Source organism: Trachypithecus francoisi, unplaced genomic scaffold (assembly GCF_009764315.1).
Source record: "Trachypithecus francoisi isolate TF-2019V2 unplaced genomic scaffold, Tfra_2.0 Lachesis_group15, whole genome shotgun sequence".
In the NCBI taxonomy this organism is placed as follows: Eukaryota; Metazoa; Chordata; class Mammalia; order Primates; family Cercopithecidae; genus Trachypithecus; species Trachypithecus francoisi.
In genome coordinates, this window is record NW_022681460.1 from 100,423,820 (window position 1) to 100,446,737 (window position 22,918).

Sequence of the window (22,918 nt, forward strand, 5' to 3'; positions counted from 1 at the left end):
TATTGCTTTTAAGGAGGTAGCTTTCACTTATCCATTCAGCAAACCTTGGCCAAGGACTTACTCTGTGCCAGGCCCTGTGCCAGGTATGGAGAGCACAAGCAGTTAAGAGCCTGCTCTCATGTAACGTACATTCTGGTGGCAGAGAGAGAGAATAGATAAGTAAGGACATAAATAAGAAGCAAGGCAGAGGCAAGTAGGAGGAGGAAAATAAAACAGGGCAAAAGAATGAATGTGACAAGGTAAGGGGCTATTTGGACTCCTCCACGGAGGTTGGGGGGTGGTCTCTTTTCAGTTGAGACTGGCACAGTGAGGAGAGCTGGCCCTAGGAAGATGGGAGTTCATAAAGCAGTGCCAAGAACATTGAACTTGGAGTGCAATCTCAGACCTGCCCAGCAGCAGTACCTGGGGGAGGTCATTTACCCTGAAGATGAGGTTTCTTGTCTGCAAAATGGGAGTGTACATGTGTCCAGCTTCAAAGGGTCATATACAGTTACCAAATAAGAGAATGTTGTAAACAGCAGCTCTTTAAAATGAAAGGGGACTGTTATTTTATACAGCAGCATGAACGTTCCAGCCAACTAAAGGACTTTTTCTACCTGTCTTTAAGACTTACTGTAGGCCAGGCATGGTCGTTCACGGCTGTAATACCGGCACTTTGGGAGGCCAAGGAGGGAGGATTAGTTGAACCCGCAAGTTCAAAACCAGCCTGAGGCAACATAGCAAGACACCCCCATCCTTACAAAAAAAATTAAAAATTAGTTAGGTGTGGTAGTACATGCCTGTAGTCCCAGCTACTCAGGAGGTATAGGTGGGAGGATCACTTGAGCCTGGGAGGCTGAGGCTGCAGTGAGCTGTGATTGCATCACTGCACTCTAGCCCAGGTGACAGAGTCAGACCCCATCGGTTTTTTTAAAAAAAAAGAAAAAAAACTGTAAAACTGTAGTAATACAGTGTGGGGCTGGGTAAGGAAAGACAGATAGCGAAACAGAATAGAGAGTCCAAGAATACAACCACATATGTGTGATCAGTTGGTTTCCCATATTTTTTCCATGCAGGAATTCCTTCTTGGCATTTAGAGACATTGGACTCTTATTCCAAATTGTGAGAAAAATGAGTCAAGAAATCAGGAAAAGGAAAAATTCTGCAAGAATTAAAATTTTAACAGCCAACATGGGCATTACTAGTTTAAAGGAATTATCCAGCATCAGGTGAAAGGCAAGAGCACAGTCAGCGACACATAGAGTCATAGATTAAGGTCATCATTTCAGAAGCAAGACAGCAACATGTAGGAGAGAAGGGGTCACAGTCCAATCAAGTCATTCTTGCTTGTCACTGTCACCATATTGCAAGTGTGTGTTTATGGCCTTGCCTGCTATTAATAGTGAGTCATTCTTCTCAGTAAAAATCTATTGAGTTATGCACGTGAGTACACTTTACAAAATCCTGCAAGTCTTGTTGGAAGATGTACGTTTTGGCAGCAGCCCTTAAGTTGGTAGCTTTGAAGCATGATTCCTGTGTAGTGCTGTTAACCTTGCTAGGATAGCCAAATGTTACATTATCTTCATAGAATCCAATAATGTTCACTGGTGTTTTCCAATGTTTGAATATTTAATGTAGGCTACAGTTCTTTGTAAATACTTTTACAGGAGAAATGTAAAGAGAAGATGTGTGAATATGATTGTGGAATACTCTTAGTGTGAAATCAGCTGATATAAAATTTGAATTAGGAAAAGCAAAATCAAGGCAAAATCAAAGGCAAGCAGACAAAATATTTTCAACACTAGGAAAGAAATTGGGCTTATATGAAGCCATATATAGTCGAAATCCCAACTGCAATTTGCTTTGGACACACTGAAGAGTTTGACCATCTCTTGACCAATGTTCAGCATAACATGGAAGAAGCTTTTCTACATTTGGAATATTTTTCACAAAACAAATGTTAATTAATGCTTGTGTGTTTTAAAGATCATTTAAAAATAACTTTTAAATATTTGTGGCATCTTTCAATTTTTAAATGATATTTATTTGGCATTCATTTGGTGCTACGGTGTTTTTAATGTTTTCTGTTAACAAATGTCTATATCAGGTAGAGGTTATGTTTACATGTTACTGAAATACATGCTTTTCTCACAGTATATTCGTTCATAATAACCTGTGCATATATTATTATATCTTTGTAGAACTAACCCCTGAAGCTTTCAGTATAACTGTATCACATAAAAGTGATTTGCTATTTATAACTCATTATTCAACAATGTATAACAGTGCTATGAAAAATGCAGAATATTTTATGATTTGGGAATTCTGAATTTCTCATTTCTGAATCTCGAAGCTAATGACTGTTGAGAATTTGGAAAAAACAAAAATTCCTGACAGAGGTGCTGCTAATCCAGTAGGCGAAGGAAGGTTTTGTCTACATACAGTACTGAAACAACTGGGTAACTATGCCAAAAACCACATTTCTGTTCTTATGTTACACCACATTTAAAATGAACTTAAAGCGACTCATAGAACTAAATGGAAGAGCTAAAATGATAACCACTGGTAGAAGAAGAAAATGAAAGGAAATCTTAGTATCTTGCATTAGGCAAAGATTTCTTAGATATGACAACAAAAGCATGAGCCATAAAAGAAAAATGTTGATAAATTGGACTAAATCAGAATTAAAGATTCTTTTCTTCAAAAGATACTATTAAGAAACTGAAGAGAAGGTACACACTGTGGGAAAAAAATTTCTTTTCCTTTTTTTCTTTTAAATAGAGGTGGGGATTCACCATGTTGCCCAGGCTGGTCTTGAACTCCTGAGCTCAAGCGATCTACCCACCTTGGCCTTCCAAAGTGCTAGGATTACAGGCATGAGCCATCACGCCGGGCCAAAAATTTTCAAACTGCAGATCTAATAAAGTAGTTGTATCTACATACAAAATAGTTGTATCATGATCATATGTACTCTTACAATACAGACTCGGCAAATCAGAAAACCACCCCGTTTTTTGAAAAGGGGAATGGGGTCAAAACATTTCAACAGATTCTTCAAAAAAGATACACAGATGGCCAATAAATAGTTTGGCAGTTTTCTGTAAAGTTAAACATAAATTGCAAATTATATATATCACCCAGAAATCCTTCTAGGTATTTGTCTTTGAAAAATAAAAACTTGTGTTTTTAATAATAAAAGCTAGCTTTTACCCAAATGTTCATACCAGCATTATTTATAATGACAAAAACTTGGAAGCAGCCCAAAGGTCCATCAACTGGTAAATGAATAAATTGTGATCCAGCCATACTATGAAATAAAGTACTAGTACTAACAGCCATGTAGCTGACTCTCAAAGTATTATGCTAAGTGAAAAGAATCAAACAAAAGACTAAATATTGTGTGATTTCATTCACATGAACTTCTGGAAAAGGCAAAACTACATAAATAGGACTGTAAACAGATGAATGGTTGCTGTGACAACGTGGATTGAGTACAGAGTGACACGAGGAATCTTTTTAGGGAAAGGGCATTGTTCTGTCTCAACTGTAGTAATAGTTACATGGTTATAAGCAATTCCCAAAGTTAACCAAACTGTACATTTAAAATAAGTGAATTCCATTACATGTAAATAATACCCTAATTTAAAATGGGGAAGATGTTCATATGGCAGCTAGATTTTTGTTACAGTTTTATGGAAAAAGGTATTTGTAGGCGTTTGAAAATATGGTCTTTCTATAAACAAATATTTTTTTCTACTAAAAGGAAAAAGTTACTGGAGATGTTCATCCTTGTGGAATTTGATGGATAGTTAGCTTTTAACAAAACACTAATCAAAGTTTAATGTTCAATTTTAGCATACCAAGCTGTGTCTGTGACATTTTATTTTTTAATTAGTCACCACTTCTTACAGTGGATTTAAATGTCCATTTCGTATTCATTATAAACTAGCTCACTTTGTACATTATAAATCTGTATGTAGGCCGGGCGCGGTGGCTCAAGCCTGTAATCCCAGCACTTTGGGAGGCCGAGACGGGCGGATCACGAGGTCAGGAGATCGAGACCATCCTGGCTAACCCGGTGAAACCCCGTCTCTACTAAAAAATACAAAAACCTAGCCGGGCGAGGTGGTGGGCGCCTGTAGTCCCAGCTACTCGGGAGGCTGAGGCAGGAGAAGGGCGTAAACCCAGGAGGCGGAGCTTGCAGTGAGCTGAGATCCGGTCACTGCACTCCAGCCTGGGCGACAGATCGAGACTCCGTCTCAAAATAAATAAATAAATAAAAAAATGTGTGTGTAAAATAAGGCCATACGAATGGGAGATTGTTTTGCCTCTCATTTTAGCTTTTGACATTTAAAATCAGTTAGTAAAATAATGCCTCATCAACATGCAGATATTGAGAGTGCTACACACACGAGTGCACACACACGTGTGCACAGCAGTACCTTCCAAATATATAATCATATTTATAAAGGCAGTGTTACATATATCTGGTTTTTAATGTATAATTAAAACTATTTTTTATTTAAAACTGCCGTAGTTAAGTTATATGAGATATAATCACAGCTTTTATTTTTATTAGAGGATGGCAGGTCTTACATATATATAGAAACATTATATGAAAAACTAATTCCACATATATCTGAGAGCTTTCTCAGGCAGGATGCCCAATAACCATTAACCTCTCCTAGGAAGCGAAAGACTTGTTTGAGAGCAGAAACTACAGATTAGCAATTAAGAAATATGCTGTATGCCGTGTGCAGTGGCTCACGCCTGTAATCCCAGCACTTTGGGAGGCCAAGGCAGGCAGATCTCCTGAGGTCAGGATTTCAAGACCAGCCTGGCCAACGTGGTGAAACCCTGTTTCTACTAAAAATACAAAAATTAGCTGGGAGGCTGAGGCACGAGAATCACTTGAACCGGGGAGATGGAGGTTACAATGTACCAAGATTGCACCACTGCACTGCAGCCTGGGTAACAGAGCAAGACTCTGTCCCTAAATAAATAAATAAATAATAAATAAATAAATAAATAATTAAATAAATTTGTAAATTAATTGAGAAACTGTTCAGGAAAATTATTTGTAAACTTAAATGTTACATAGAAACAAGAACCCTGCAGAAGCACATCTGTCGGAGTCCCTGTTGCATAGCAGTCAGTTGTTAATGGAGAGGAGCATTACAGATGCATGGGTCTTGTTGGCCAAAAATACCATAATAACTTGTGGTTAGGACACAACCAGTGTGTTCTAGTACGTGCCTTCAAAATCATTGCTTGCAGTTAATGCTAAAATGAATCAATCTCTATGTCCATAGAATAGCCACATGATGTTGAGATATGAAGTGGTTGTTGTTGTTGTTGTTGTTGTTTGGGACAGGGTCTCTCTCACCCAGGCTGGAGTGCAGTGGGATGGTCATGGCTCACTGAAACCTCAAACTCCCAGACTCTAGCAGTCCTCCTACCTCAGCCTCCCAAATAGGTGGGACTACAGGCATGTCACCACTGTACCTGGCTAATTTTTTCTATATTTTTTTTTTTTGGAGATGGGGTTTTGCCACATTGCCCAGGCTGGTCTTGAAGTCCTGGGCTCAAGCAGTCCTCCTACTTTGGCCTCCCTAACTGTTGGGATTACAAGTGTGGACCACCACACCTGGCCAAGATAGGAGATTTGACCAAACCATACTCCTATAAAGACACAGAAAATTAACATCACCCCGGAAAGTTCCCTCATGTTCCACCAGCCAATCCCTGCCTACCGTCCCATACCTGTCCTTTTTCTGAATTTTTTTCTCTGAAGATTAGCCTTTTCTGGAATTTCATATAAATGGGTTTATAAAATATCCACCCTTTCCTGTGAAGGCTTTATTCACTTCGAATGTTTCAGATACATCTGTGTTGTTGGAGTTAACAGTAATTCATGTTTTAATTGCTGAATTATATTTCATTGTATGAATATAGCCCAGTTTGTCCATTCTCCTGTTGATGTACTGCTCCTAGTTTCGGTTTGTTATAAAAAATAAGATGAACGAGTTAAAGTCCTCTTGAGACAGACAAGCAGAGTGTTATGGGAAGCATGGAAAGGAAAGAACAGTAAACAGGGATTGGGAACATTCCTGGAGGAGAGTGATGTTGAGCAGGAGGAGATGGGCAGTAGGGTCTTAGCATGAACGGTAACATTGAAATGGGCAGTGTGGGATGTATTTGGGCTGATAAACTTCTGGTGGGATGATGGGCATGTGGGAGAGTATGGACAATGGACTTTGTTAGGTAAACCTATATAGTTTCTGCAGCTTGGCTGCCTAGTGAAAGATAGGCCAGGAAAGCAGATTGGGACCTAGATGATAGAGGATCCTGGATGATGTGCCAAGCAATTTAAATTTAGGTTTATAGTGGAGAGTTGGAGTTCTTCTTTCCCTTCCCTCTCCTTGTCTTACGTATTGATGTAGACTCATGGATTCCTTTTTTTTTTTCAATGATTCAGAATTTATTACTGCCCCCTAATAAATTAGAGGGCATACATTGTCTCAGATTTTCCCAGTGGGAGTCCTTTCCGTTCAAGCTGGTTCCTATTCCCTGTGACATGCCTAAAAGTTTTTTACTTTTTGGTATTGCAAAATATTTTAGACTCATTTTATAATTTATCTCCCTTGAGCCTGGAATCAGCCACTTATTTGAGGAGCCCTGGTTCCTTTTGGTAGGGTATTAGAAACTAAGATCTGGACAGTAGATATGCCCATTGCTACTGTGGTGTCTGTGTTTCTATGTCCTTTCTGTAGACAGAGCTGGGAATTTTGTGCCTGGATAGATACAATTATCTATCCCTGAATAAATATACATGTATATATATGTGTATGTATACGTAAATATGAACACATATACGCATACTTATTTTAGAAATCACAAGCCCAAACCCATATCTCCAATTTCAGTCTATCCTCAAAGGGTTCTTCCTTATCTTCCCTTATTCTAATATGTTTATGTCTGTCTTCCAGAAGCATCAGCACATTTACTGATTTACCCAGTGCTATCATGCAGCTAAGTGTTTTCAGAGTTGCTTCACTCATTCTACTACAGAAGCAAACCTACTAAAGGGTTCAGGATTTGTTTGCAGTTCTCTCCCACACCCTATTCAAGATTGGGCATACCAGGTTCATAAGTTGTTCTTTTGCACTTTGCTTTTTGCACATATTTTACTGGAAATCATTCCATAATCATTTTCGGTTCTTTGAGATCTTTCTTTTTGGTAACTGCTTAGTAGTTCATTGATTGTATGTACTGTTTTGTATTCAACCAGTTTTTGATGCTTAAACATTTAGGTACTTTGCGGTATTTTGCAGTTCCAAATAATGCTGTAATGAAAAACTTGTACATACATATTTTTGCATTGTAGGAGGTATAGCTTCTAAATTCCTGGAAGTGTATGCGGTTTTGTTAGATACTGCCACATTCCTTCCATAAGAATAAATCGTGCTATTTTGCATTCGTACCAGTAATGTGAGAAAGGAACCATTTCCCCAGTTTATTAATGGAGTATATTATCAAGCTTTTGAAGGTTTTTGCCAGTCTAAAAACCTAGTGGATGAGAAGTGATATTTCAGTGTTTTTATTTTGCATTATGAATGGAGTTGAACATCTTTTCATGTGTTTAAGGAGCGTGTGTAATGAGCGGTCTATTCATAGTTTTTTCAGTGTTCTATAGGACTTTTGGTCTTTCTTTTTCTCTTCAAGTTTGAGTTATAATTTGTTAGAGACATTAACCCTTTATCGGTGATACAGGTTGCAAATATTTCCTCCTGGTTTGTCATTTGTCTTTGCTGATGTTATTTATTGCCCTGCAAAAGATGTTTACATCTATGAGGTCACATTCATAAATCCTTTATTATGTCTGGATTGTGAGACATGACAAGAAAACCTTTTTCTACACCTAGATTTTGGAGGCATTCACCCATGTTTTCTTTTAGTACCTGTAAAGTTCCCATTTTTGCATTTAGATATCTAATCCATTAGGCATTTATTCTTTCATACGGTGTGAGGAATGATTCTAATGTTATCCTTTTCTGCTTGTCCCAACAGCATTATTTTAAAGTCCATATATGCCCCAGTATTTAGAGATACCACTGTTATACAGTAGATTTCTATGTACAGTTGGGGCTATTTCTAGACTTTGTATTTCACAGAGTATTTTTAATGCCCGTGGTTCTAGCTGAGTTTTCATTAAACATTTATGTATGTCTCAGAGGCTACCAGGTTCCTGAATTTACAATGCAAAAGAATTTTTAGGCCTCTTCCCCTTTCGTGATAGAAGAACCCTTATTATCTTCTTATACTTTCTGAATTTTCTAAATTCTCTGAAATCAGCCAAAGTTTTTCTAGTCTTTAAAAAATCTTCTTAAAGGTATTATCAGTTTTTAAACAGGAAACTTTAGCATGCATTTTTAACAGCCCCCCCCAAAACATTACCATTAATACCCTCACTTTTTTTCATAGTTCTTCAATTAAAAGAGATGTTTCAGAAAGCTGTCTATAATAGACATGAAAAAGAGGACAAATGAAAGGCTAGCCAGCCAGTCATAGGAGGATGAGTGCTCCAGCCTCTTCTGCTTCCCATGCCTTAGAGAACCACCAGGAAGGCAGTGTGTTCTCCTCCGTCCCCTGAGTGTACCGTCAAGTGCAGTTGGCAGATTCAGGGAAGATGTTGAGTGCAGGAGTAATGTGGAGGAACTTGAATATTTAGGGAGCCAGAGTTCTTTATATAGAACATTTTAAACTATTCATCTCCTGGCTGGGTGTGGTGGCTCACACGTGTAATCCCAGCACTTTGGGAGGCCAAGGCGGGCAGATCACTTGAGGTCCATCATTCAAGACCAGCTTGGCCAACATGGCGAAACCTCACCTCTACTAAAAATACAAAAATTAGCAGAGGCTGGGCGTGGTGACTCAAGCCTATAATCCCAGCACTTTGGGAGGCCGAAGCGGGCAGATCACGAGGTCGGGAGTTCGAGACCAGCCTGGCCAACGTGGTGAAACCCTGTCTCTACTAAAAATACAAAAATTAGCTGGGCGTCGTGGCGCATGTCTGTAATCCTAGCTACTCAGGAGGCTGAGGCAGGAGAATCGCTTGAACCCGGGGGCCAGAGGTTGCAGTGAGCTGAGATTGTGCCACTGCACCCCAGCCTAGGGGACAGAGTGAGACTCTGTCTCAGGGAAAAAAAAAAAAAATTACCCAGCTACTTGGGAGGGTGAGGCAGGAGAATCACTTGAACCCGGGAGACGGAGGCTACAGTGAGCCAAGATTGCACCACTGCACTCCAGCCTAGGTGACAGAGCAAGACCGTGTCTCAGAAATAATTAGATAGATAGATAGATAGATAGATAGATAGATAGATAGATAGATAGATAGATAAAATTTAAAAGCACCCACCTCCTAGGAAAAGCTGATAGGATCATTTTATCTCTCTCACTCCCCACCCTCCCCGTGTGCTTGAATGGCATCTCCTAAATAGAATGCCTTGAATGTATTTGGGGCTTTTCATAACTTGGGGGCTATAATAAAAAAATCTCTAAGACCCATTTAGAGGAGAAAGGACTCACTGGCTATGTGGATGCGGTTTTTATCTAGTTGTATTTCAGGGAACATTTTCTTAAGGAAAAATCAGGACACATAATCTGATTTAATTCAATATGTCAAATCCTATAAAGCCTTCAAAATGAAACCAGATTTAATTGTACATTTAACAAGTCATCTTTTTGAAAAGGAAGAGGATTACATGAAGGTGGGGTATGCTCTGTAACTGTATCCAAATTTTAAGCAGTGGGATAGCAAACTGATTGAAGAATTCTGCAGTTCTGCTGTTTATCCATTAGGCAGACATGAAGGGAATAATCCTGTCTTCTGATTTAATGTAATCAAAACTATTATTTAGTTATAGTGTCTCTACTATTCTATTCTACTATTCCGTTACAATAGTTTTATCAAAATAGAAACTAGGAACTTTACAAATTTGTTCTTGAGCACTCGGATCACCTTAGATTTGTATATATCTATTTAGAAGCATAATTTAGGACTTTTTTCTGAATAAGCTTGTTATAGGTAAACTTTCAGACTTCAGTTCATAATAAGGTCTTTAATTTTTACACAGAGGCAGCAGCTACCCATGTTGTTGATGGCTGGCTGAGTGTTAATAGAATTAAGAGTATTAAAATATTTTTATAGACTAGTCTTCCTGTAACTCTCAGCACCTTTCATGTTGTTCCACTTTTTGCATTTCAGTTTTACAGCTCCCAGCACAGTAGGAAAGAGAAATTTGAGTCCTAGTCAAGAGGAAGCTGGCCTGGAGGATGGAGCGTCCGGGGAGATTTCCGACGCTGAGCTTGAGCAGACTGACTCCTGTGCAGAGCCCCTCTCAGAGGGAAGGAAAAAGGCCAAGAAATTAAAAAGAATGAAGAAGGAGCTTTCTCCAGCAGGTTTGTATTAGATCTTGCTGAAGGCTGTGGACTCTTTAAATGCTCTAGAAACTCCTATTTTGGGGGAGAAATTATAGCAAGGCTTCACTTGGTGGCAAAGCCCATGTAGTCTTCCACCAGAGCAGATATTTTTAGGATCAATTTAATTTAATTTGAGGAATCCTAAAAAGCTCTGGCTCGGGTAGCATAAGGCCTGGGGGGTCTCCTTGTTAAAGATGGCTAGTCTATTTTGGTAATCTCTCTCTCCTCCCTGGTGTAGAGATTTTGCTGATGTGTTTAAAGCAGCCTCAGTATTTAAAATGTGCATTTAAATGTGTGCTGAGGCCCCTCCTACATGTTATTTTCAGTAGCAGAGTTTTCACTGTTTCCAGCAAAACCCCCAGGCAACCTGGATTTCTCTCCTAAGCAGAATTATATAAGAAGCAAACGAAACAGGAAATTAGCACCTGTTGAGAGTCTACTACATGCTAGATGCTGTAGTAGGAGCCATTTCTCTCCTTATTTCATCATCCTTATTTGATGAAGCAGATGCCTGGGCTCAGGGAGGCCAAGTGTGCAGGGCCATGCTGCTCTTAAGAAGCACAGCCGAAAGGCAGACCCAGGCCTGCCTGAACTGAATCCCATGTCCTCTCTAACCCGTAGATGTGCCTCACTCAGCCCTTCATGCACACATGCCACACAGGGCCAGAGCAAGAGGCCAGAAGGGCATCTTGTCAGTCAGCACATGGAAAAGGCCATTCCCTGCTGCTGGGGGTGGTCCAGCAAGGCAGCAGTCACAGTGACAGTTATTATAGCCACTGCTTATAGAGTGCTTACTACTGGGGCCAGGACAGTGCTTAATGTGTAACAAATTATTTCATTTAAATCCTTGAGATAGTCATCATTATCCATTTTACAGTTAAGAAAATGGAGGCCCAAAGGGTTGTGTGAGTTACCCAAAGTCCCAGAGCCATTAAGTCTGTCCTACAAGAAAGCCGGTGAGGCCAGGCTTGGTAGCTCATGCCTGTAATCCCAGCACTTTGGGAGGCCAAGACGGGTGGATCACTTGAGGGTCAGGAGTTCAAGACCCGCATGGCCAACATGGCAAAACCACGTCTCTACTAAAAATACAAAAATTAGCCAGGAGGCCAGGCGCGGTGGCTCAAGCCTGTAATCCCAGCACTTTGGGAGGCTGAGACGGGCGGATCACGAGGTCAGAAGATCGAGACCATCCTGGCTAACACGGTGAAACCCCGTCTCTACTAAAAAATACAAAAAACTAGCCGGGCGAGGTGGCGGGCGCCTGTAGTCACAGCTACTCGGGAGGCTGAGGCAGGAGAATGGCGTAAACCCGGGAGGCGGAGCTTGCAGTGAGCTGAGATCCGGCCACTGCACTCCAGCCTGGGCGACAGAGCGAGACTCCGTCTCAAAAAAAAAAAAAAAAAAAAATTAGCCAGATATAGTGGTGCGTGCCTGTAGTCCCAGGTACTTAGGAGACTGAAGTAAGGGGACTCCCTAAGCCCAGGGAGGTCAAGGCTACAGTGAGCCAAGATTACACCACTGCACTCCATCCCGAGCAACAGAGAGAGACCCTGTCTCACATACACACACACAAAAGAAAGCCAGTGCTTTTAACCAAGGTTATGTGTTGAGAGACACTGACCCAGACACAATTATAATCATTCTCCTTTGTCTCACATCGTGACAGTTGTCACGGTTAGCAAAACTAACAATCAAATCAAAGGAAAGTAGTAGTCAAGCGGTGGAACTTGATTCATACCCAAGCTATGAAATCACTGTTTTAATTAATCCACTTTTGCATGTGGCCCGATCTGACTGTGGGGAGTTTTCTGAATCTCATTGATATTAATGAAAACAGACAAGTGGCAAAAATGTCACATATGCTTTTTATACATTATGCTGAAACTGAATTTCAACAGAAAACTTAAACTCGTGTTTGAAGCCTGGATTGGATGTTTTAGCTGTCTCCTTGACTCTGGGTGTCTCTCTTTACTTACCTCCACTCCTTTCCCTGAATTAACTATTGGAGGGGGCCAGGCATGGTAGCTTAGAACGATAATCCTCCCACTCTGGGAAGCTGCGGCGGGAGGATGGCTTGAGCCCAGAAGTTTTGATACCAGCCTGGGCAATATAGTGAGACCTTGTCTCTACAAAAAAAAAAAAATTAAATATTAGCTGCACGGGCCTGTAGTCCCAGCTACTCAAGAGGCTGAATCGGGAGGATCACTTGAGCCCAGGAGTTTTGACTGCAATGAGCTATGATCGCATCACTGTACTCCAACCTGGGGGACACAGCGAGACCTTGTCTCAAGAAAAAAAAGAAAGAAAAAGTATTGGAGAAGTTTTTAATCTGTAACATCCTTAGTCTTCAAATTTGAGACCTTTATTACCACTGTCATGTTTCATGTGCTCACCAAATGTTAAAATAATAAATCTCAGCATGATTTCTAGAGATCATACTGAGCAGAATTTAGAGGGGCAGGAGGGTTTCCCCTCTTGTATTCCTGTCCTTCATATCTGTCTCTTCTGGATTTTTTTAGTTTATTACTTCTCAGGGACAAGCTTTTCGTTTTTCCCCTCTATATCATCATAATCTGAAAAATATTTAAATTAAAATAACTAATAATAGATGGCATTAATAAATTAGTTCCTTTTATAGCTTTCATCGTTTTAAGTGAAAACTTTCTATAAGTTATTTAGGGTTTTGAATTTATAATACTGTAATTAAAATAGGGGTTTTTTTCCTCCCATTGACAGTAAAGCTGTCACTGCCACAAGATTTGAGCTAAAAAAAAAAAATTGTAGATTTTGTACTTCTTTGTCAGCGCTACCAAAAAAAAAAGAGAGAGAGAGAAAGAGACATCTTGACAACTTTTAATTGAATCAGAGAACTTGAGTGAATCGAGCTTTCTTCTGGAGCACCATTCATCGAGCAAGACCCCTGACAGTGCTAGGTGGAAACTTAATGGATCCTTTCCACCTGGTTTGTTTTCAGTGTTTAATCCTATTAGTATCAGCAGGATGTAGGTCAGGATATCAGGTGCGGAACCTGTGGAATCAACCAATTTGGCTTGCTCATTTACTTTAATAAGGTCCCATAATGAGTGCGAGTACAAAGTTCAAGCCCTGTTAAAGGGCTGCATTAAACTCTCAGAGGTATTTAGAGTTTGCTAGGAGCCGCGAGGGTCTGGTTTGGGTGGTGGCGGGAACTGTATTGGAGTGCTAGGCAAGGCGTGACAAAGTCTGTCCAACCCAAAACGGTGCTGAGGCGTTGGGTCTGAGCTCCGGTACTCAGAAAAGTGTCTCAGCAGGTACTCAGCAGATCCTCGAGGGCTTGGGGGCCCAGCACTGGCAGTGAGGGCATGAAAGACATAACAGGGCACTTCCTCCAAGGAGGAAGTAGCAAAAATTAGGACGCTGGAATAGCGTGTGTTGTAGCAATTCCAGAACAACTGGTGCTCAACAAATACCACACAAAACACATTTTAAAAAATTTAATCTCACCATGTGCAGTGGCTCACGCCTGTAATCCCGGTACTTCGGGAGAGCGAGGCGGGCAGATCACTTGAGGTCAAGAGTTCGAGACCAGTCTGGCCAACCTGGCAAAACCCCGTCTCTACTAAAAATACAAAAATTAGCCTGGCATGGTGGTGCACACCTGTAATCCCAGCTACTCGGGAGGCTGAGGCAGGAGAATCGCTTGAACCAGGGAGGTGGAGGTTGCAGTGAGCTGAGATTGTGCCATTGCACTCCAGCCTGGGTGACAAGAGCGAAACTCCGTCTCAAAAAAAAAAAAAATGTAATCTCTTTGTATCTGTTCTTTTTCTTTTGATTTTTTTCTTGACCCAAGCACATGAACTCATAGTATACATTTTGATATTGAAGATACACTAAGAATTAAGTACTAGAGACCCAATCCCAAATAACAAAATGACATAAATAGCGGAAGACAGGACTATTTATTGAGTTTATACTATTAGTGTGCTAGGAACATCCTTTATTGTCTTGTCTAGACCTTTTAAACATGCAGTAAGACACAGATACTCTTTCCCAGTTGTACAGAGGAAACTGAGGCTTAGAGTTGCAGACTTAAAAGTATCTATGTGGGAGGCTGGGAAAACTTATCCAAAGTTTAGAGGAAATGAAGGATTCTTTACAAAGGTGAGTGTTTCTTGCAGCTGTTCTAGATCAGAAACAATTACCAATCTAGACTTTCATGTGATAAAGTCATTCGATAGAAATCCAAGCAGGCTGGGCATGGTGACTCACGCCTGTTACTCCATCTCCTTGGGTCAGGGATTCGAGACGAGCCTGGCCCACATGGCGAAACCCTGTCTCTACTAAAAAATCCAAAAATTAGCTGTGAATGGTGGTCCTCCCAGCTACTTGGGAGGCTGAGGCGGGAGGCTGAGGTTGCAGTGAGCTCCAAGACTCAGTCGAAAGAAAGAAAGAGAGAAAGAGAGAGAAAGAAAGAGAAAAAGAGAGAGAGAAAGAGGAGGGAGGAAGGGAAGGGAAGCCGAGTGACCACTCTCCTTCAGGCCTTCTAGTTTATGTATATACTATGTACTCAGCAAATATTTTTCTCTTAAGTGTGGTTGTTTTGATCCTATTTTTAGGAGGTGAACGTACAGCATAAGTTCCCTCCTTTTCTATTGATATGACTGTGTTGATTGGTAGTGCCAGCCACTTTCCATCCGAGCAGTTCTAGGTACATACTCAATTGGTACGCAAAGGAAAACTTCTGCATGCCATTAATGCTGGAATAAAATGTCTTTAGGAAGTGTGACTGTTTTCCCAGGTCATGTTTAATTGACAATCTCTGTCACATACTTGTTCTTGTTGGTGTGTTCCTGGGGCCTGGAGAAATGTTGCTCACCCTCCCACTTCTCTGGAAAATCTCAGGGTCGCATGGATGGTCTGATGCTGCCTGGGCTTTCCATTCTGAAAATACTGCTGGCTGGTCCCTAGGCACAGGTTCCATCAGCACCTTAGTTAGACAGTGTTTACAGAGGCGTGCCCAAAGGAGATACACTGACTGTTCCTGGTTATTTTTTGTCCTGTAAATAGAGACATTGTTCACAGTCTTTTCCCCCCTAACATTTAAAACAACATGTTAGACCTTTTAAGTGTTTGCCAGAGAACCTGGAGTTTTATTGGAGTCTTGACTAACCTGCTGAACTTTTCAAGCTGAAACCCTGAGGGTTACAGTATAAAAATTTAGAAACCTACTTAGAGCAGCAGTCTCCTCATGCTGTTATAGGTCTCATTAAAGTCAGAAACAAGATCTACAGCTGCTGCTGTCGGTCACCTGAGAGACCAGGCTGAGGCAGCCGAGCAACCTCCCAAGGAGCCTTTTAATTACTATGTTCAAGTGTGGTTTGCAGTGAACGTGGAGAAGGAGGTGTGGGCTGCTGTGCAGTGAGGCAGAGGCAGGGCACTCAGTGTGCATTTGTGCCCTCCCTGTTCCTCCTGGCAACTCCAGGATGTCATCAGCCTTGCAGGAAGGGGTCTCACCTTCTTGGTGTGGGAAATTGGCCCCAAGGCATACCCCCTTGAGCATTTCCTAGTTAGAAATTTGTGTGCAGCTTCCCAAAGGACCTTCCTGTGTACAGATTCCACTCTGTGGAAGAGGATACAGTGGGAAGCTTCTGGTGTCCTGTGCAGCTTCTTAGATTCCATTTGGGATTCACCTGGAAAAAGCAATGCCTACGCCTTCGAGTTTCTCCATTTCAACTCCAGTTAGGTAAAGGGGAGAAAAGCAGAAATATTCACCTTTTGTGTTCCCCATCTTTTAATTTTTTGTTGTTTTGGTTAATAAAAATAACATACTCAGCATGAGAATTTGGAAAATGCAGAAAAATAGAAGACAAGCCCCCCCAGTCCCCTACTTGATGCTGTGGTAACAAGCATTCTTGCTCTGCGGCCAACCTCACACCCTGCATGCAGCTTGTATCCTGCCTTTTCCTCCTTTAAATAATCTTAACTACAAGCATAGTATTTCATATTAACATTCTGTTGGTTTTCTTTTAAAACACTGTTCTTAATATCTTTTGCCAGGTCAGCTTCAGTAAGATATAATTGCACCCAATGAAAGTCATCACTTTCAGGTATACGATTTGATGAGTTTTGACATCTGTGTACAGTCGTATAACCACCACTATGATCAAGATATAGAACTCCATCACTCCAGAAATTTCCCTCATGCCCCTTTGGAGTTGATCCTTCCCCCGACCCCCACACAGATCCCAGCAGCCATTGGTCTTCTTTCTGTCCCTGCGATTTTACCTTTTCCAGAATGTCATATACCTGGAATCATGCAATAGTTAGCCTTTTGAGTCTTTCGTTTAACTTCTTTCATTTAGCATGATGCGTTTGAGATTTGTGGTGTTGCGTGTATCCTCAGTTCACTCTGTTTTACTGTTAAGTAGTATTCCACTGTATGCAGGTATCACTGTTTATCCATCGCCCAGGGGAAGGACATTTAGGTTGTTGCCAGTTTTTGGCAACCAAGAATCAAGCTGCTATAAATATTTGTGTACAGGTTTTTGTATGAATTAAGTTTTCCTTTTCTTTGGGTAAATATCTAGGAGTGGGATTGCTGGGTTGTATGATAACTGTATATTTAACTTTATGAGAAACTGATACACTCTTTCCAAAGTGGCTTCACCATTTTGGATTTCCCCCAGCAGGATACAAGGCTTCGGCTCACTCTGTATCTTCACCAGTACTTGATATTGATACACACCCCTTTTGCTTGTTTGTTCAGCAGTTCTAATGGGTATGTAGTGGTATCTCATTGTGGCTTTGGTTTTTATTTCCCTAATGACTAATAAATATCTTTTCTTGTGATTTTTTGTCATCTGGATTTCTTATTTGGTGAAATATCTTTTCATTTTTTCCCTTTTTTCTGGGGTTATTTTCTGACTGCATTTTGAGAGTTCTTTATAGATTCTGGATGCAAGTCCTTTTAAGTGTTTTACAAATATATTCTAGATTGGCTTTTCTTTTCATTTTGTTGTTGTTGATGGTGGTGGTGGTGGTGGGTTGTTGTTGTTGTTGTTGAGACAGAGTCTTGCTTTGTCCCCCAGGCTGGTGTGCAGTGGCACAATCTCGGCTCACTGCAACCTCCGCCTCCTAGGTTCAAGTGATTCTCCTGCCTCAGCCTCCTGAGTGGCTGGGATTACAGGTGCCTGCTACCATGCCCGGCTAATTTTTGTACTTTTTCAGTAGAGACGGGTTTCACCATGTTGGCCAAGCTGGTCTCAAACACCTGACCTCGTGATCTGCTGGCCTCAGCCTCCCAAAGTGCTGGGATTACAGGCGTGAGCCACTGCAGCCAGCCTCTTTTCATTATTTTAACAGTGTCTTTTGAAGAGTGGAAGTTTTAAATTTTGATAAAGTCCAGTGTATCAGATTTTTCCTCTTGGATTATGCCTTTGGTGTCGTATCTAAGAAATCTTTGCATAATTGTAAGTTGCAAATATTTTCTTCTATGTTTTCTTCTAGAAGTTTTACAGTTTTAGGTTTTACAATTAAAATGTACAATTCAAGTTAATCTTTGTATATAATGCAAGCTATGGATTAAGGTCCACTGTAGCAGGAGACAGATGTTCTAAACATCTGTTTGTTTCCTCTCTCCTCCCTCCTTTTTTTTTTTTTTTTTTTTTTTTTTTTTTTTTTGAGACAGTTTCACTCTGTCACCCACCTGGGTTGGAATGCAGTAGCACTATCACAGCTCGCCGCAGCCTTGATATCCTGGCCTCAAGTGAGCCTCCTACCTCAGCCTCCTAGGTAGCTGGGACCACATATGTGTGCCACCACACCTGGCAAATTTTTAAATTTTTTGTAGAGGTGGGGTCTCCCTGTGATGCCCAGGCTGGTCTCAAACTCCTAGGCTCAAGCCCTCCCTCATCAGCTTCCTGAAGTACTGGCATTACAGGCATGAGCCACCACACACAGCCAAGTATCTGTTTAAAAAGAAAAGTTGTTCCTAAATGATTCCTTACACTCCAGTAAAATAGGGCTGTGAAAATGAGTTCTGTGGAAACCTGACCATAGCTGCTGCTTTTTAAAAACCATACCTTCTTATCTGCCAGTTTTGAGACTGGCCCTTTGTTGATCTACAGCTCTCCCTTTTTGGAAGGTGCTGGAAAGAACACCAGTGGCCTTCATTTCCCCTCTGGTCCGGGTCTCCTGTAGATGGCTCCTACAGTTCTGGCCCCTCTGTACACATCATTCTTGCTCAGCAGCTGCACAGGTAGGCAGTGAAAACTAGCATCTTTTTTACTATAGACTGTTGGCTTCCTGGGGAACAGCCATGTTCCATGTTGGATCAGCTTATTGATAAGGGGAAGAGACCTAGTGTTCATTAAAAACTTACCCAGCAACTTTGCTGTATCACAGAAGTCCTATGCAACATAAAATAGTACTAGGTCCATCTTTTAGACGAAGCAGTGAGACCTGTTCAAGGTCATGGAGCTAGTAAAATGGTCCAACCTGACTTGCCTTACTCCAGAACTTGTTGCTTATTCCATTATTTCCTGTTAGCTCTTCATGGAACCACTTCCTGTATGTCTGATAGCTCACTGTGCGCTCACACACACACCCCAACTAATGGCAGGTGCAGATTGGCAGGTGCAGATTACAAGTATTGCAGTGCAGTTGCTTTTAGCAATTTATCTTCCTCTTTCCTCTGAACTGGATTTAATTTACTTCAGTTCCCCACATTTGGCCTTGTAGCTTTTACCTTTAGAATGGCTAATTGGCTACTGCAATATTTCTTTCATATGTGAATTATAAAAGTGCCCTTAGTGGATATTTCTTTTCATACAGTTCAGTGCTTGTTGTATCAGTGTGTGACTGGGAAGGCCAGGCTAGCTGCACGTTATCACAGGCCCCTTGTCTGGACCCCGTGAGTCCTTTTCAGTGGATCATCTCCTGCCCACCCTCACTTCTCAGGAGTGGTCTCGCCGTCTTTACTGGGAGTCCCAGAATGTGCCTGTTCACAGCGATGAGACCCAGGGCAGAAAGATTCCGATTACCCTCTCCCGGTCTCTTCATCCTGACTCCCTGGATCTTATCACAGTAAATGATCAGAAGTGGGAATTCTCATGTTAGCTGAAATTCTCTTCATGTTTTTTCTTGTGTTTAGACTTCGTTATCTTTAGGCATCCCTGTTATTGATGATAACCACTCTGAACTCAATGATATGATTCCCTAGTTTGTAAGACACTGCATCCCCTCCATATTTAAAAGTTATTTCCCATTGGAGGTATCATTAAAGACTTCTCTCCCTTTCTGAAATCTTGGCTAGAAGAGAGATTGCCAGTTTTCCCCGCCAGCCCTACTTTATGACTTAATGCATGGCACCACTTGTGCAGCTGATGCCTGGTCGGGCCACACTTTCCATTATGAACATGTTCTTTCCTGACTTCCCTCACATTCACTGAAGTCCAGATCCCAGCTCAGTTGCTGGCCGCAGCTGCTGCTATTGTAGAAAGTGGCATGAATAAAAAAGAAAGACTTCTGACATTGAGGTGAAACTGTCACTGGAGAGATCTTTTCAATCCAAGAAGAGGACCCCAGCCAGCTTCACCAAAGCTGGAAAAAGCTGCAACCTTCTTTTGCCCCTGTTGAGATATTGGAACCCCTATTCGTTGGCTTCCCTCTGCCTTACAGCTGCCCACCTGAGATTTCTCACCTAGGCACAGCCATAGCACAGCACAGAGAAACTCAGTTTCCGGGGACTTTGGCAGGGATCTTGGTCCTGTGGGAGGATTCAAACCCCATCTCAGCCACTTGGTAGCTCTGTACATCCGGTAATATTACCCCACTTCTCTCAATCTGTTCTTGCATCTGTAAAATGGCGATAGTGGTACCACCTTGGTGGCCTTTTAATGAAGATTGTATGAATTAAATGCCCGCTGTAGTGCCAGCAAAGAATCCAGCATGGTGCTCAGTGAGGAATACTGTGCATGGCTACAGTTTAACTCCTGTGAAATAGGTAGATAGATGCTGGAGGTGGGGAGGTGCTTCCTCTGCCCCCCTGTGATGTTTCTGTGGTTTCACCTTCCCATGCTGGGCAGTGCCCTCCTTAGACAAGACCTGTCTGTGGACTCTTTCCAGCATGACTGTGCCACCAGACGCTGGCCCCATGTGCAGCTGTCACAGGCCCTCTGTCTCTCTGCTGGTCGTGTCGTGTTCTCCTCAAGGTGCCGTCCTGCTGTTCATATTGTTTCGTTCTTTCCCACCAGGAAGCATCTCGATGAACAGCCCTGCCACACTCTTTGAAGTTCCTGACACATGGTAACCAGGACCTGAGGGCAGCAAACCGCTGGTGCTGTCGCTGTGAGCAAGAGCCGGCTGGCACATTTGGAAGCCATACTGTATTTAACTTAATCAAATGTGGTATGGGAGGGGTTGGAAACCTAGTTGTCTCCTGAGGTGGGGGGAACAGGTTTTATTTTTGTGGCTGTGGTTTTTTTCCCTTTTTAATCTAACGGCCTGTTAACATTGACACTCATCATGGTTGTAGGCTGTCATGAATGTGTACGTGCTTAACCAGTGAATTCCATGTTGCTTGTGTGAGGCCTTTCCTGTCATGACCCAGTGTGCTTAAGAACCCGCCTGATGGGGAGTGTTGGCTATGAAATCTGCAGAAAGAGCTGACGTTCCAGCTGCCGTGATCATGAATTTGGGGGTGTACTTCCCTGCCTGTGCATGTTCTCATGCTGAGATTTTGAGGCGGTTGCAGCCCTCAGTTGGTCTCCCAGTGGAGAAATCAGTTGTGCCTCCCTGCTTCCCACCATAGATGCCTGAAAACATGACATTCTCACACTTGTCCTTCCATCAGGAAGATGTTCACTCACGTCCACCCATGAGGGGGCTTGCTGTATGCCCTTGGCCGTTGGGCATATTTATGTAGAGTTCCTTTTTCCTAAGATGTGAGTTTCTCATGGGGGATGTACAAGTAAAAGGCTTAACTTCTGTTCTTATCATGGTGCGGTGTTTACTTTCCAGAGTCTGTTCGTTTGTTTGGATGGTGGTCTCGGGCTATGGCAGCGTGTATGCATACATGTGTGTGTGTGTGTGTGTGTGTGTGTGTGTGAAATCGTGCAAATCTACAACATGTCCCAGCCCATTCTCTGTTTAAACAGATCACAGCAATGACAAATGCTCATGGCGCTGCTTTGCTTCACCTGCTTCAGATAGATCATTGTTAGATATTTCACATTTTTGTATGGTGGAAATAAAAATGAAAAATGTATTTCCAAAAGATGAAAATTAAAGACATTTTCATAGGACTCTGGTTTTCTCCCCTCTCTTTTTTTAATAAATGAATGATGCTTTTGCTCTCTAGTAATACATAGATAAATTTCACACTCCTAAAAAATCTGCTAAGCCACCAAAGCTGATGTTCATGGATTTTTTTCTTTTTCTTTTTACCCCTAACTGCTGTACCTGCCGCAATGGGCCAGCTCTTCAATTCTGAGCTGAGCCCTGGTGGTAAGTGGCCTTGTAGAAGGATGGGAAGAATGAGGACCCTTACCACTCATGTTGGAATCCCAGGGCATCATACAGATTCCAATTTGTGAGACAATTTCCCCAATCAAGAGCCTCTGTCACACCTGTAAGCTGAGACGGGAGGATCACTTGAGCCCAGGAGTTCAAGACCACCATGGACAACACAGTGAGACCCTGTCTCTTAAAAAAAAAAAAAACTGCCCACCCCTCCTAGAGCAGTCAGCACCCACGGCTCAGTGGAAAGTGTGAAGGTGGGATGGAGACAGGCAGTAAAGAAAGGTGTATGCAGGAGTGTGTAGAGAGGGCTGCCGGACTGCCAAGTCAGCAGCACTCACAGGGAGAAATGAGGAGAGTCTGACCCTTCTTTTTGAAAGAAAAAGAGGGGGCCAAGCGCAGTGTCTCACGTCTATAATCCCAACACATCGGGAGGCCACGACAGGAGGATCACATGAACCCAGGAGTTTGAGACCAGCCTGGGCAACATAGGGAGACCCCATCTCTACAAAAAATACAAAAATTGGCCAGGCTTGGTGGCGCATGCCTGTGGTCCCAGCTACTCGGGACCACAGGAGAATCACTTGAACCTGGGAGGTGGAGGTTGCAGTGAGCTGAGATTGTGCTGCTGCACTCCAGTCTGGGCGACAGAGCAAGAATCTGTCTCAAAAATCAAAGGAAAGTAATTTCACAGGGTAGTTGTGAGGATTAAATGAAATTACATACAATGCCCAGCATGCGCAAGTACACAGTAAATTGTAGTTGTATTTAAAGATTATGCTTTTGATCTGAAACCCTTACTGCGTTTGCTTCTATCAATGGGAGCAGACATAGTCACTGGAATTTGACTTAGAATTAAACACCCGGAGAAGCTTTCTTTTTTTTTTTTTTTTTTTTTTATTTTTTTATTTTTTTTTTTGAGACGGAGTCTCGCTCTGTCGCCCAGGCTGGAGCGCAGTGG

General features: G+C 41.9%; 1 protein-coding gene across 7 annotated transcripts in view; it reads left to right on the plus strand.

Annotated features, from left to right (window-relative positions):
• PARN (poly(A)-specific ribonuclease) overlaps positions 1-21,430 on the plus strand; it is a 198,772-nt gene extending 177,342 nt beyond the window's left edge. For 4 of the 7 annotated variants that reach the window (XM_033235687.1, XM_033235683.1, XM_033235692.1 and 1 more), the window contains 2 exons: positions 10,247-10,440; positions 20,694-21,430. In XM_033235687.1, the coding sequence (XP_033091578.1) occupies positions 10,247-10,440; positions 20,694-20,749 (250 nt within the window). In that variant the 3' untranslated portion in view covers positions 20,750-21,430. The remainder of the gene's footprint in view (positions 1-10,246; positions 10,441-20,693) is intronic. The other 3 variants (XM_033235686.1, XM_033235684.1, XM_033235685.1) reach the window with 2 other exon arrangements.
• Positions 21,431-22,918: the final 1,488 nt, after the last annotated feature.